Genomic DNA, 13,154 nt, shown 5'->3' with positions numbered 1-13,154 from the left:
TCATCGCCTGAATACTTATACTGCCAGCTCTGGTTGGATGCCAGTGCAACTGCTGACAAGTGGATGATAGTCAAAGAAGATCTGTCATCGACATTTAACTCTGCAGTTCCTTTTTTTCCCAAGCAGACATAATCAACCTCAACTTAGTTATTTTGCAATACAGTATGGTAACCTACCATACTAACAATTAACATGAGCATGTTATGATGCCAAACTAAAAGGATTCACGCTTAGATGAAAAATCACAATAAGATGACTATAAACTTGTTGACCACAGATAACCTTTACAAGGTCGCTGAAAGTACAAAGCCCATACATAGAAGGACTGGTGTAACAGCTGCATTATTGTATGCCTCTGCATGCATGCTTTGACCTTCACTGATTGATAACAGCAGAGCAAATAGTTTTGCAGCTGTAGGCGGGACATCCTGCAGTACCAGCAACCACTGGCTTCTTTAAGACACCCAGCAGCCAAACACTGCAGTCCCCACATAAAAAGCAACAATAAGCCCCCATAGTCAGTGTGGCCTGTGATATGATGTTGCAATGCATCTAATTTTTCATTATCAAAAATGTTAAATGTGGCAGTTGATGCAGGATGGGATTAGACCCGCTCTTTAGCAGCCTTGTGTCTTTTTTTCTATAGTTTTCTTGCACACAGTTTATGTTCATTTTGAGCAAATCAACATAATCTTGCCTGTGTTGGCGATAAATAAATATATTTAAATTCATAAATTCTGCCCCCAGCAAGTTTCTTTACAAATATGACGTAATATGTAGGCCTACTTGTAAAAATATATAATAAATAGGCTTTTGCACCAGACTGCTTTCTCCAGCATGTGGGCCTGGGGGGCGTGCCAGTATAAGGTTTGTCCTCATCACGCCCCTATGTTGCATTCACTCGTCTTCTATAGCATGTCGTAAATATGAGATGTGTTTCTTGTGAAATGGCAAAATGAGTGGGGTGACGGGAATTTCTATGCGTTTAGAAACATATGTATGCTAGAATTTGCTATAGGCGAATAAATAGCACAAAATGCCCACAGTAAGTGTGAACTTGTGACGCTGCATGATTTCCATTAAAATCACACTACATACTCAATTATAACCCGCGATGTAATTAAATGCTATGCTTAGATATTTCCAAATATGTTGTATTTGTGTGTTAGATAGCCGTATTCATATCTATAAGTACGTTAGCAGAGACTTAAAAATCTATTTTGGACAATGGTGTCCATATTTCCCACTCATCTAAAGCACCTGAAAGCGCTGTTAGTCCGACCTGCCCTCTTTTCCACCCACCTCAGCTTGTGATTGGTCCAATGCTCCATCCATCACCCCTGTGAATGGACAGTTCCAAAAAACGAGTCATGTTTCTTCTCAGCCAATCACAGCGCCGTTTTATGATGACGCCGTGGGATTCCGCGAAATTGTTTCTTGGAGTTGAGAGAAGTGCTGCTCACAGTAAAATAGGACAAGTTGACGCATGTGTGGGAGCTTACAGAAAGGCGGAATAACCGCAGACACAATAGGCTTGGTGCAGTTGGTAAACGGTACAGTTTTATTGATCCGGAGAAGAAAACAGGATCTCGGTGAAGACGGGAGGAAGAGATTCAAACTGCTATCTGTTTCCTGTGGGGGGGTGTTTATTTATCCGCCCTGCAACCTCAACAAGAAAACGCAGCCTTTGCGGAATAGTCACATTGAAGACGACACGTGTGGATGCTTAACCACATGTTTCCTGGGAGGATTGCGGTCTAATTGTTGTCTCCACATTTTAGAGTTATTTTGAGTGTAAAGCTCTTAGGTACATATTTTCTTCTCTCCTCCTGGATCTGCTGTAGTGATGTCAGAGTTTGGTGTCTCTGCAGACTGTGACCCCAGTCGACCACCGGGGCGGACAGAGGACATGTTGAAAGACAGCCAGGAGAACAGGACTTTACTGATGGTTGCAATGATTTTATTGGACTTGAACAAATGCAATCCAAACGCTGTGAGCTCTGGAGAGAGCAGATGTCTCGGAGGCAGCGACGTCGGAGCGCAGGAGATGAAGGATGAGCGGGGGAGTTTCCGGTTGAACGCCGGGGACAACCGGGGCTCGGTGGCACCCAAACAGCCCCGGAGCAAGAGGGCGGCGGCGAGGCAGGAGTCTCCCGAGAAGAGACACTGCTGTCCTTTCACAGGCTGTGGGAAGATGTACGGAAAGTCGTCCCACCTCAAAGCCCACCTCAGGGTCCATACCGGTGAGTACAGCTGAAAACTAATGGGCTCGATTGTGTTGACTACAGCGAAACTGCTCTGTGTTACTCCTGCCATTACTCTTTATTTCACGCTGACATCACTGTGTAAACTTCTATATCTGGTACATCAAGTGTTGTGGAAAATGAGACACAGAACAGCACGGTAAAAGTGTCAATTTAAAGTAATTATATGATACGTAAACACGTGATTTCTAATGTTAGCATATAGTCCATATTGTGTGTGTGTGTGTGTGTGTGTGTGTGTGTGTGTGTGTGTGTGTGTGTGTCTGTGTATAATGCGACATGAGGCGTGTAAGTGAGAGACCACATGTTTCTGCAAATGAATAACAGATTATTAGAAAGGTGGTCCCGTGAATTAGCCCCTGCTGGGGGTGTGACTGACCGGCCCACAGGCAGGACGCTGAAGTAAGCTTCTGATTCGTAGCCCCCCCAATTCAGTTGTTAAGGGGACAGTTAAGGGGAAAGAATATCCCTTTTTTGTACATGTGGCCCACATTAGACCGGGTTCAGATAAAAAAACACTTGCATTTTCATAAATAGAATTAAGGTTTCACAAATCTGAAAGTGTGTTTACATCAACCTTTTGCCTCTCTGGGAAAATCCAGTTTTGGTTTTTGATCTGGACCTGGTGTAATGTGAATAATCAGTCAAAAACGCCGAGGATCGGTTGCTAAGCAACGTAATTTACTTTATACTTAGCTCTTCCCTTAACTGCTGAATCGGCAGCCACGAATCGGAAGCTAGCTTCAGCGTCGTCCCAGAGGCAGGCTGGGAGGGGAGGGAGGGGAGGCTTATGTGAGACAGAGATGGGGGTGTGTTTTAATGTGCTGTTGACACGCAGCCAGAATGCGATCTGGGAACACCGCGTGCCACCGCCCATATTTGTGATGCTAGATCGTTCAGATGTGATGATAATAATGATACATGTTATCCAAAAAAATACATCTAACGATCACTAATCGCGTGTTATACTACATCTGTTTTTATGTTGCCATGCATCGCGCGTGCTGCTAATAATAGCGAGTAACAGTGTAGGATAATAAATGTCTCGGCTCTTGATTCACATGCAGGTCACTGCGACACTGTTGCCCCCCTCATGTTCTTGTCCGGAGATAACCCTCCCTGCACCACCATTTCCTCATACGTCATCTTCCTCCCCTCCCCTCATGTCGGGTTGTAAACAAGGGCAGACATGTGGTTCAATAGAGCACATGTGGGAGGAGGAGGTGGCAGCAGCCATAGTTGTGTATGCACGAGGCTCTTATCATGACTCACTATTTCTAAATCAATATGTTCTGTTATTGTTCCCAGAAAATGTTGTTTATTCAGGCCTTCCCAAAATTTTGTGGAGCTTGTACTCTGTGCTTCCCCCTCCCACTATTCTGAATCACGCTCTCAATTTTGTATCTGTGTTTCAGTGTTGTCTTTTTTTTTGTTGGTTAATTATTGCCAACCGTCCCTCTTTTGATGGTTAAGCTTCTGAATTTGTTTATTGTTGTTTATTGTTTATTGTTAAGGTTGTATATTAGGTGTAAACTGTTGAAGGTCAACCCTAATGTTTTCTCTGTTAGTCCTCAATAAGTATATGCAACATTTTGTTTTATCACACTTTGAACTGATGACTTGATTCAGAGCATTTTTCATTCAGATTTTCAGGAAAAATAGATACATCATTTCTGTTTAGGGTCCCAGCCAGCCAGCATTTGTATGTGGGGACATTGTGGGTAGTAAATGGGCTGAAAACGGGCCCCATATGAGATTGTCCTTGTGTTCTATAATTGGCCCTATGTCAGTTGCCCACATTGGTGGGTTTACCCAAGTGGGCCCCAGACAAGATGCCCATTTTGGGCCAATACCCACTTGGTACCCAGGTAGTTCTAGCATAACCCAAGTGGGCAAATAGGACTGGGTCATTGTGGAACCCATAAACAGTCCCATGTGTACAGCAGTATCAATGAGGAAGGCAAAAGCACATCAGCAAAATACAGGGGTTAAAGCTGTAGTAGGTAACTTTTATCAAATATCTTTTGTCATATTTGTTGAAACTGTCACTTTGTAATCACAGTATTACATGAAACAAACAATTTGTGAAAAAACAAGGTTCCTCTGTCTCCACCTAGTGCTCCTAATGGCATTTGCAAGAATCCATCATGTCTGAATGAAAACAACCAATCAGAGCCAGGAGGAATCTTATGTATATGGATCATTGCTTGTACATGCCACAAAGTCTTCCTCCTTGGTGCATACTCTCACTCAAGTTCAGTATCCTTTGTGTGCAGCTTCAGGAGGACCTTTACAAACACAATAGCTAAGAACTAACCACCAACAATGAAAAATCTTTCCATCCCTCCTTCAGCAACAATAATGTGCAAGGCAAAACAAGTAAACAAAAGATGGCTTCTGTAAAAGTGAAAGCAAGTTTTTCATCTGATTTCTGTTTGCTTGTCCTTGCCATGTATGCTGTTGTTGGCAACGCAGCATGTACATTAGCAGTGATTGACATGCGTTAGAAACAAGTGCAGCTCTAATTGTTTGTTTTCTCTCAAGCAAGGTGGATTCTTGCAAGGGCTGCCCCTTGGAAGTAAGAGATTCAAATCCTCAGTCAGAGACCCCTCAGTCAATTTTGCTCGACAGTGTGCTGTGCAGTGTAGTTCTGGGGACATTTTGGTCCCCAGATTTTGCTGCGGAGAGAGTGCTCTTGACTTTCATGCTACTCTTAAGAGCTGCAGACTTGCAGGCAGTGCAGTGATAGTGGAAGAGAAGAGAGACCTGCTTAGAGGTGGTGAATTTGCATATCACAGCAACTTGATATGGCACAATCTGTCTTTAGTTTGATATATAGTGTCAGCAAAAAAAGTTGTTGCACATTTACAACCTGTCGTTAGCAGCGTTAGCTTGTTTACTATCTAACATGTATGCCGCTGTCGCACTAAATGTCCCTTTTTGTATTGAACAGCCAAGTCCGATTCGACTGGCATAATTCTGAGTCTGGTACTACCCTTTATTCTTGAAAATGCCATTAGGAGGAGCCAGAGAAACATGATTTTTCTTGGATTATCTGTCTCTTTTACTACTGCCAGGATATAGTGACAGTTTCATCAAACATGACAAACTTATTTTATCTAAAAGTTACCTACTGCAGCTTTAAGGATGGAGCGTATTAATTAAACAAAGGCAAAGGGAAGTCCTTAAAAGTGTTGTTAAACAAAACTTGTGTGTGTGTTTCCGCAGGTGAGCGCCCCTTCGAGTGCACCTGGCCAGACTGTGGGAAGAAGTTCTCCAGATCAGACGAGCTGACGCGTCACTACCGCACACACACAGGCGAAAAGCGCTTCAACTGCCCATTGTGTGACAAGTGCTTTATCAGGAGTGACCACCTGACTAAACATGCCCGGCGACATGCAGGCTTCCATCCCAGCATGCTCCAGGGCTCCAGTGCGGCTAAGAGACGCCGCTGCTCCGTGTCTGTGTCCTCCTCTGACTCTGGAGACCAAAGCCCTGTTGGGGTGTAAGACACACCTGCACCACTGTACATATACAGTATATACATAAAGGTACATGCAATAGATACAAAGACATACACAAACAGACACACCCATATGTTTGGTGTGGCACCTTTACGCAAATCCCTTCAAATCAAAAAACTCCATGTCAGACCACTTTTAAAGGTTTTTCTATGCATGTAACAGAAACATACGTTTAAACGTGACTGTAATCAAAATAGAACTAGATGTCTTATTCCCTGAGGTGGTATTAATTGAACGTTATCCAGGGTCTGTCAAACAGGTTCTAGTTGCCATTTGTAATTATTTTACTATATGTTGTGTGAGTTTTTTCCCCCTGCAACCCAAGAGGCATTCATGTACATATATAGTTTCCATTAACACTACATGTGATTACAGACTTCATCTGCAGGTGAAGACATGAAAAAGGAATCATTACTGAGATATTCCTAATGGGTTAAGAAGTTTTGGGAATAGCCCTTTAGTAAATATTATTGTTTCACATAAAGACTCATTTTTGTACAGTTAATCTTCAATCCAAGACAAGGCAAATGTACAGTATAGCAGTGTTATCATGTAAATAGATTAAACAGATTAACTTTCTGATGAATGATATACTGAGTAGTTAAGTGTTATTAGAGAGGAATAAGACAAAGCTATAATATGGAGAATTGCAGAGCTTGGGTATTTAATTTCATATATTTGGCGATGGACTCAGTAAATGAGTTATAATATGAGTTTGTAATTTACAGTTAGTTTCTTGTGTTGAACATAAACGTTGTCATACCTTGATAAATTGCAAATTATTGTACCTACGTACTTTTGCAGTTCTTTGGCAAGACCATAGCAAACCTCATGGGAAAATACATGTCGACATTGCTTTTCGAGGCTCAAATTATATAACTAGTGCAGGAAAACACAACAGGGTAAACCTTTTGAAAGGTTAAGTTGTAGACTTTACTTTTTCACTATTCAATGTTGACTGTAATGATACACGTTCAGTTTGTAAACTGATAACAAGGAGGTCTGTGCCTTTTGAAGGGTTTTCTAGCAGAGCGGAATTTCTACGTTTTCAATTACCTGAATGGACATTGCCAGATTCTTTATGTTGATATTCAATGATTCTTTGAATATCAATGACTGTCTCTAATGCCAACAGTGCCAGTTGCTGTACATTGAAACTAACTTTTGTTAACTCTGTATCTGGACTGCATTTTATCAGGGAATAATGTTGGTCATTTAAATCAATATTACACCCTCTGGTGGTAACATGGAAGCACAACATTTCTCACAACAAAAATCACCAAACCTCTTTTTTTATTTTTTGTGCTAGCATTATGAACCAGGCTCTGTTGATTAGTTTGTGATCAATGAATTCCATCACGTAGCATGTTTGTATTTTTTTGGTGCAATGTATTTTTTATTTGTCTGGTAATCTTTTATAATAATACTAATACAGTAAGAGGTCTTATTTGTCCACTACAGAAACATTGATGTCACTAGTTTTCTTTTTATACTTGCCACTTTTAACGCATTAAAACATCTGGATAGAGTGTAAAGTTAGGTGTAGTTAACCTCGTAGGACACAGACTTAATACATTTGAAAAAGTGAAATGCTGTTTTTCTTTTCTGGCATTAAAACAACTGTGATTAGATGTTGGTGCCTTTCAAGTCGAAGCCCTTTTACTCCTGATGCTACTGTACTGTAATCAGGGACTGTTTACACAGACCCAATGTTATTGCAATATACATAGCCGTGTAATAATAACCGCGCAAAAGTTTTAACATTAAAATTATTTTTCTTTCTAAATATCTGCTTATTTATGCCACATGTCGTGTGACCATGTCAGAAACTGTATTACACACCTTTTATGAATCAGCAGGTGCTCTTCTTCCATACCGTAACTGATGAGATGGTGCAGAGAAGTTGCAACAACAAAAACAGCAGGGGCTGCTGCATTAGCTTTGTCTTTATTTTTTTTCATATACTGCACATAACAATAACATTAAATACTGTAATGGAAGTGTTTACATTACAAGAAAATCATTTTAGAAAAAAAAGAATATCAAAGAAAAACAATTATCACTCTTGTCTATGTAAAAAAAAAAAACATAACTCAAAGACAGAAAATGCTCTTCAAATAAACTAGATGGTCTAGATGGCAATAAATACACACGTCTTTTAAATTTCTCTGTACTTAAGGCATACTCTAATTGCAAATAATCAACTGATTTTTAAGGGAGGGAGTTGTGAATAAAGGATATTAGTGCTCCAAGTCAATGATGCTTGATATTGCAATTACAAAACAATTGACAACCTATTACCTTAAATAGACAAATAGATGCCATCTCACTCTTTATGTAGACTTTGTATGTCTTTATGCATGCATATGCATATGCATTTATGTGCGTGTGTGTGTGTGTGTGTGTGTGTGTGTGTGTGTGTGTGTGTGTGTGTGTGTGTGTGAGAGAAAGATGAGAAAGTGAATCTTTCTGCTGTCTGAACCTATGTACTCGCCTGATGGTCTGTGGTTATGGAACAGAAATGAGAAGGAGGGAGTGACTAGTGATTGAGAAATTAGTGTAGTGGGGTAACTCAACAATGTATGCTGAAAAATCAAAAGGCCCCTGCAATCCCTTTGGTCTTGATTATATGTCAATCATGTGAGCATCATGTGAGCATCGTGTGCGAGCGTTGTTACAACGATATGTAATATCCCTTCCCTTTTGACACAGTTCATTTCAGATAAGACACTGTCACTGCTATGCAGGAAAGAATACACAGATATGGCCCCCAAAATATTAAAAAAAAAAAACTGTGCAAATTTAAAAACAAACACAAGTCAAGCTCGTGCCACAGCATTGGCATGTGATTGCACAATAAAAATAGGGCAGAAATCAAATGTGCAACAAGTTACTTCCTTATTATTTTCCATTCAGTTTTTCTAGTTGGGTGCTCTTTCTGCTGTCTGAACCTATGTACTCGCCTGATGGTCTGTGGTTATGGAACAGAAATGAGAAGGAGGGAGTGACTAGTGATTGAGAAATTAGTGTAGTGGGGTAACTCAACAATGTATGCTGAAAAATCAAAAGGCCCCTGCAATCCCTTTGGCCTTGATTATATGTCAATCATGTGAGCATCATGTGAGCATCGTGTGCGAGCGTTGTTACAACGATATGTAATATCCCTTCCCTTTTGACACAGTTCATTTCAGATAAGACACTGTCACTGCTATGCAGGAAAGAATACACAGATATGGCCCCCAAAATATTAAAAAAAAAAAAACTGTGCAAATTTAAAAACAAACACAAGTCAAGCTCGTGCCACAGCATTGGCATGTGATTGCACAATAAAAATAGGGCAGAAATCAAATGTGCAACAAGTTACTTCCTTATTATTTTCCATTCAGTTTTTCTAGTTGGGTGCTCTTCATGCATTTTGTTCCTTAGCCATTCATGTTCATACATTCATCCCTAAATTCAGTACTGAAACATCTCAAGCTAGTCGAGCAAAACAAGTGTTGAGGGTGGCATGAATGAGTGCAAAGACCTGGTCTGTGCTACATAACAACCCTGTACAGTACAATGATTACAGTGCCACATGTCCTTTATTTGGAGACACAAAGACTGCACCCCACACTTTTATAATATCTCCATGTCAACACATACAATCATACTTATCCATCAGACTTAAAAAAGTAAGCATTTAAATTAAAAAAAAAAAAAAAAATCCTATAAAAATGCAAAAATGCAACCCAGAATTCAGTAAGGTAAGCAGAACAGTTGAGTCAGCGGTTATGATGTTTCTTATTCTTCAGGATAATGGAGTTCATTATAGCTTTAATTTATAGCATCAATTGACCATCTGTCTTCTGTCCACTAATATGTTACATCATGTACACCAGGAGAAGGGCTTTCAAACACAAGTGCACGTCCTACCATAGGAGGAAAACACCACTTTATCTCATATTTTAAATACTTTTTCAAATGTGTTCCTTCTCCTGGATTTTAAACCAAACACTCTGTATGTTAATTTGATTATTTCTCATTGTCATTATCATCATAGCACTGTCATTACAATACTCTACCAATGTTTCACTGTCACCACTGCGGCGAAGTAAACTCACAGCAGATGAAGATCGGGGGTTATATTGTGTGGATAGGGGAAGGGGCATGAGGTCAGAAGGGTGGGGTTACTGTATTTGACAGGTGGTGGAGGAGGTTGCCTGGCAGCACATGCAGGTGGGGTTGACTGATTTTGGCGGGATCAGATCCAGGTCCTCATCGTCCGGGATCTCATCTAGGCGGTAACCGTCTTTAAGCAGCTGGATGTTCAGATCTTGATTGATTTGCTGGAGAGAGAAGGACAGACAGATGAGGGTGATGGGTTTGAGCAGCGTTTTCCAACCCCAGGGTGGCAGTAGTCCCAGGTTACAGTTTACAGATCCAAACACATCAGGTCCAGACCACGCCGCAATCACCCATTTAACATTGACCATTTGCAATTGACTTCTTTTGGGACGCAAACCTTCAGGAGGGTCTGAGGGGAATGTCTCCAAACAGAAACTTAAATAAGAAAACTGAGCATTTCCGAGAATTTTGAAACAAAAATCTTAACTCAGGGGATCTTAAAGTTTTTATAAATAAGCACCATTTTAGGGAGTGAGCATGACTGAAGACTATTTTGGACATGACAGCCGATGACTGTACTAAGATTTTTTTATGACTTTTTAGGACATGCAATATTATGACTTGTTTTATTGTACTACAATTATGACTTATACTATAGTATGACCTTTTGGTGCGTGGATGGCATACTGTACAATGACTTTTTGTCATAAGATAATATGTTGTCCAAAATCACACCAAAAAGCCATACTATAGTATGTCGTCCAAAATTGCACAAAGTCAAGAAGTATGACTTTTTTGTGTGAATTTGGACAGCATACAGTTGTATAGTATAACTTTTTGCTGTGATTTTGGATGGCTTACTATAGTATGACGTTTTGGAGCTGTTGGGAGACCAGCTAAGGATGAAGACTAGATCCCAACCCAAGCTTTTCATTCCCCCTGAGGGAAATGAACCGTTTCATGAACGTGCAAACAGCTGCATCCTGGCTAATGAGCATGTTTGACATGATCATGAATCAGCAGCAGCAGCCGTCTTGAGTAATCACTGACAGGAAAACACATGCGGAGGGGTGGAACCTCCCCTGCAGCAGGAGTAGGAAGCTTCTACCCAAACATGACACCCCAAGCTGCAGGCGGAAGCTTCGACTTGAAAACGCCACCCCAAGGCCAGCCAATGAGGAGAGACGGAGAGTGGAGAGAGTGATGACGTAACGGACCTCCAGATTTTTTTGCATGCTAAATTATGAGGCTTTTGGCCTTTATTGGCCTTTATTCTCACTTTGTATACTATGACTAGTCTCTACAAGTTATTATATGTCATTTTCAGCCATTTTTAGGAGCAGTCAAAATTTGAGTTTTTTCGACATACTATACTATTGCCTTTTTGGCCATTTTTTTTGCCATGCTTAATCATGAGGTTTTTTGGCCTTTATTTCCAATTTGTATACTAAGACGTGACTCTACAAGCTATAAATTGTCGCTTTCAGTGGTTTTTATGAAATGTCAAAATTTGACTTTTTTCGACATACTATACTATAGCCTTTTTGGCAATTTTTTTCTTGTTCGTAATTATGAGATTTTGGTCCATTTTTAACTTTTATTCCCACTTTTTACCCTATGACACATCTACAAGCTATTAGATGTTGTTTTCAGCAGTTTTTAGAAGCAGTCAAAATTTGAATTTTTTTCAAAATACTAAACTGTTGCGAATTTGGCCATTCTTTTTGGCATGTTAAATTCCGAGAGGTTTTTTTTTGCCTTTTTTGGCATTTGTTTCCACTTTGTATACTATGACATGTATTTCAAAGCTATAATAAGTCATTTTCAGCCATTTTTGGGACATGTCAAAATTTGACATTTTTGCCATACTATAGTATGCGATTTTCGCCCATTTTTTCAACATGCTAAATTATGTTGTTTTTGCCCTTTTTTGGCATTTGTTTCCACTTTGTGTACTATAACGAGTCTCAACAAACTATAATATGTTGTTTTTAGCGATTTTTGGGACATGTCAAAATTTGACATTTTTGCCCATTTGCAATTTTTGCCCATTTTTTCAACATGCTAAATTATGATGTTTTTGACCTTTTTTGGCATTTGTTTCCACTTTCTGTATCATAACGCGTCTCGACAAGCTATAATATGTTGTTTTTAGCCATTTTTTGGACATGTCAAAATTTGACATTTTTGCCATACTATAGTATGCGATTTTTGCCCATTTTTTCAACATGCTAAATTATGATGTTTTTGCCGTTTTTTGGCATTTGTTTTCACTTTGTATACTATGACGAGTTTCGACAAGCTATAATATGTTGTTTTTAGCCATTTTTTGGACATGTCAAAATTTGACATTTTTGCCATACTATAGTATGCGATTTTCGCCCATTTTTTCAACATGCTAAATTATGATGTTTTTGCTGTTTTTTGGCATTTGTTTCCACTATTTATTTTATAACGCGTCTCAAATAGCTATAATATGTTGTTTTTAGTCATTTTTGGGACATGTCAAAATTTGACATTTTTGCCCATTTTTTCAACATGCTAAATTATGATGTTTTTGGCCTTTATTGGCATTAGGTTCCACTCTGTGTACTTTGGAGCGTCTGGACAAGCTATGATATGTTGTTTGTAGCCATTTTTGGGACATGTCAAAATTTGACAATTTTGCCATACTATAGTATGCGATTTTTGCCCATTTTTTCAACATGCTAAATTATGATGTTTTTGACCTTTTTTGGCATTTGGTTTCACTTTCTATAGTATAACGAGTCTCGACAAGCTATAATATGTTGTTTTTAGCCATTTTTGGGACATGTCAAAATTTGACATTTTTGCCATACTATAGTATGCGATTTTTGCCCATTTTTTCAACATGCTAAATTATGATGTTGTTGCCGTTTTTTGGCATTTGTTTCCACTTTCTATATCATAACGTGTCTCGACAAGCTACAATATGTTGTTTTTAGCCATTTTTGGGACATGTCAAAATTTGACATTTTTGCCATACTACAGTATGCGATTTTTGCCCATTTTTTCAACATGCTAAATTATGATGTTTTTGCCCTTTTTTGGCATTTGTTTCCACTTTTTATATTATAACGCATCTCGACAAGCTATAATATGTTGTTTTCAGACATTTTTGGGACATGTCAAAATTTGACATTTTTGCCATACTATAGTATGCGATTTTTGCCCATTTTTTCAACATGCTAAATTATGATGTTTTTGACCTTTTTTGGCATTAGTTTCCACTTTGTGT

The 13,154-nt window shown here is 39.3% G+C and overlaps 2 protein-coding genes across 3 annotated transcripts in view; one reads left to right on the top strand and one right to left on the bottom strand.

The window, feature by feature from the left end:
• Positions 1 to 1,396: 1,396 nt before the first annotated feature.
• Positions 1,397 to 7,574, top strand: klf9 (Kruppel like factor 9). The gene is made up of 2 exons (XM_042488950.2): positions 1,397 to 2,243; positions 5,493 to 7,574. Exons 1-2 carry the CDS (start codon positions 1,847 to 1,849, stop codon positions 5,771 to 5,773), a joined length of 678 nt encoding a protein of 225 aa, XP_042344884.1. The 5' UTR covers positions 1,397 to 1,846; the 3' UTR covers positions 5,774 to 7,574.
• Positions 7,575 to 8,727: 1,153 nt separating this feature from the next.
• The window catches only part of fam219ab (family with sequence similarity 219 member Ab), a 37,338-nt gene continuing 32,911 nt past the window's right edge, over positions 8,728 to 13,154 (bottom strand). For both annotated transcript variants that reach the window (XM_088076920.1, XM_042488458.2), the window contains exon 8: positions 8,728 to 10,116. In XM_088076920.1, the coding sequence (XP_087933046.1) occupies positions 9,958 to 10,116 (159 nt within the window). In that variant the 3' untranslated portion in view covers positions 8,728 to 9,957. The remainder of the gene's footprint in view (positions 10,117 to 13,154) is intronic.

The sequence above is a fragment of the Plectropomus leopardus genome, chromosome 4 (assembly GCF_026936395.1).
Source record: "Plectropomus leopardus strain MGB_pleo_1.0 chromosome 4, ASM2693639v1, whole genome shotgun sequence".
Taxonomy (NCBI): Eukaryota; Metazoa; Chordata; class Actinopteri; order Perciformes; family Serranidae; genus Plectropomus; species Plectropomus leopardus.
This window is presented reverse-complemented; position numbering and strand designations above follow the sequence as displayed.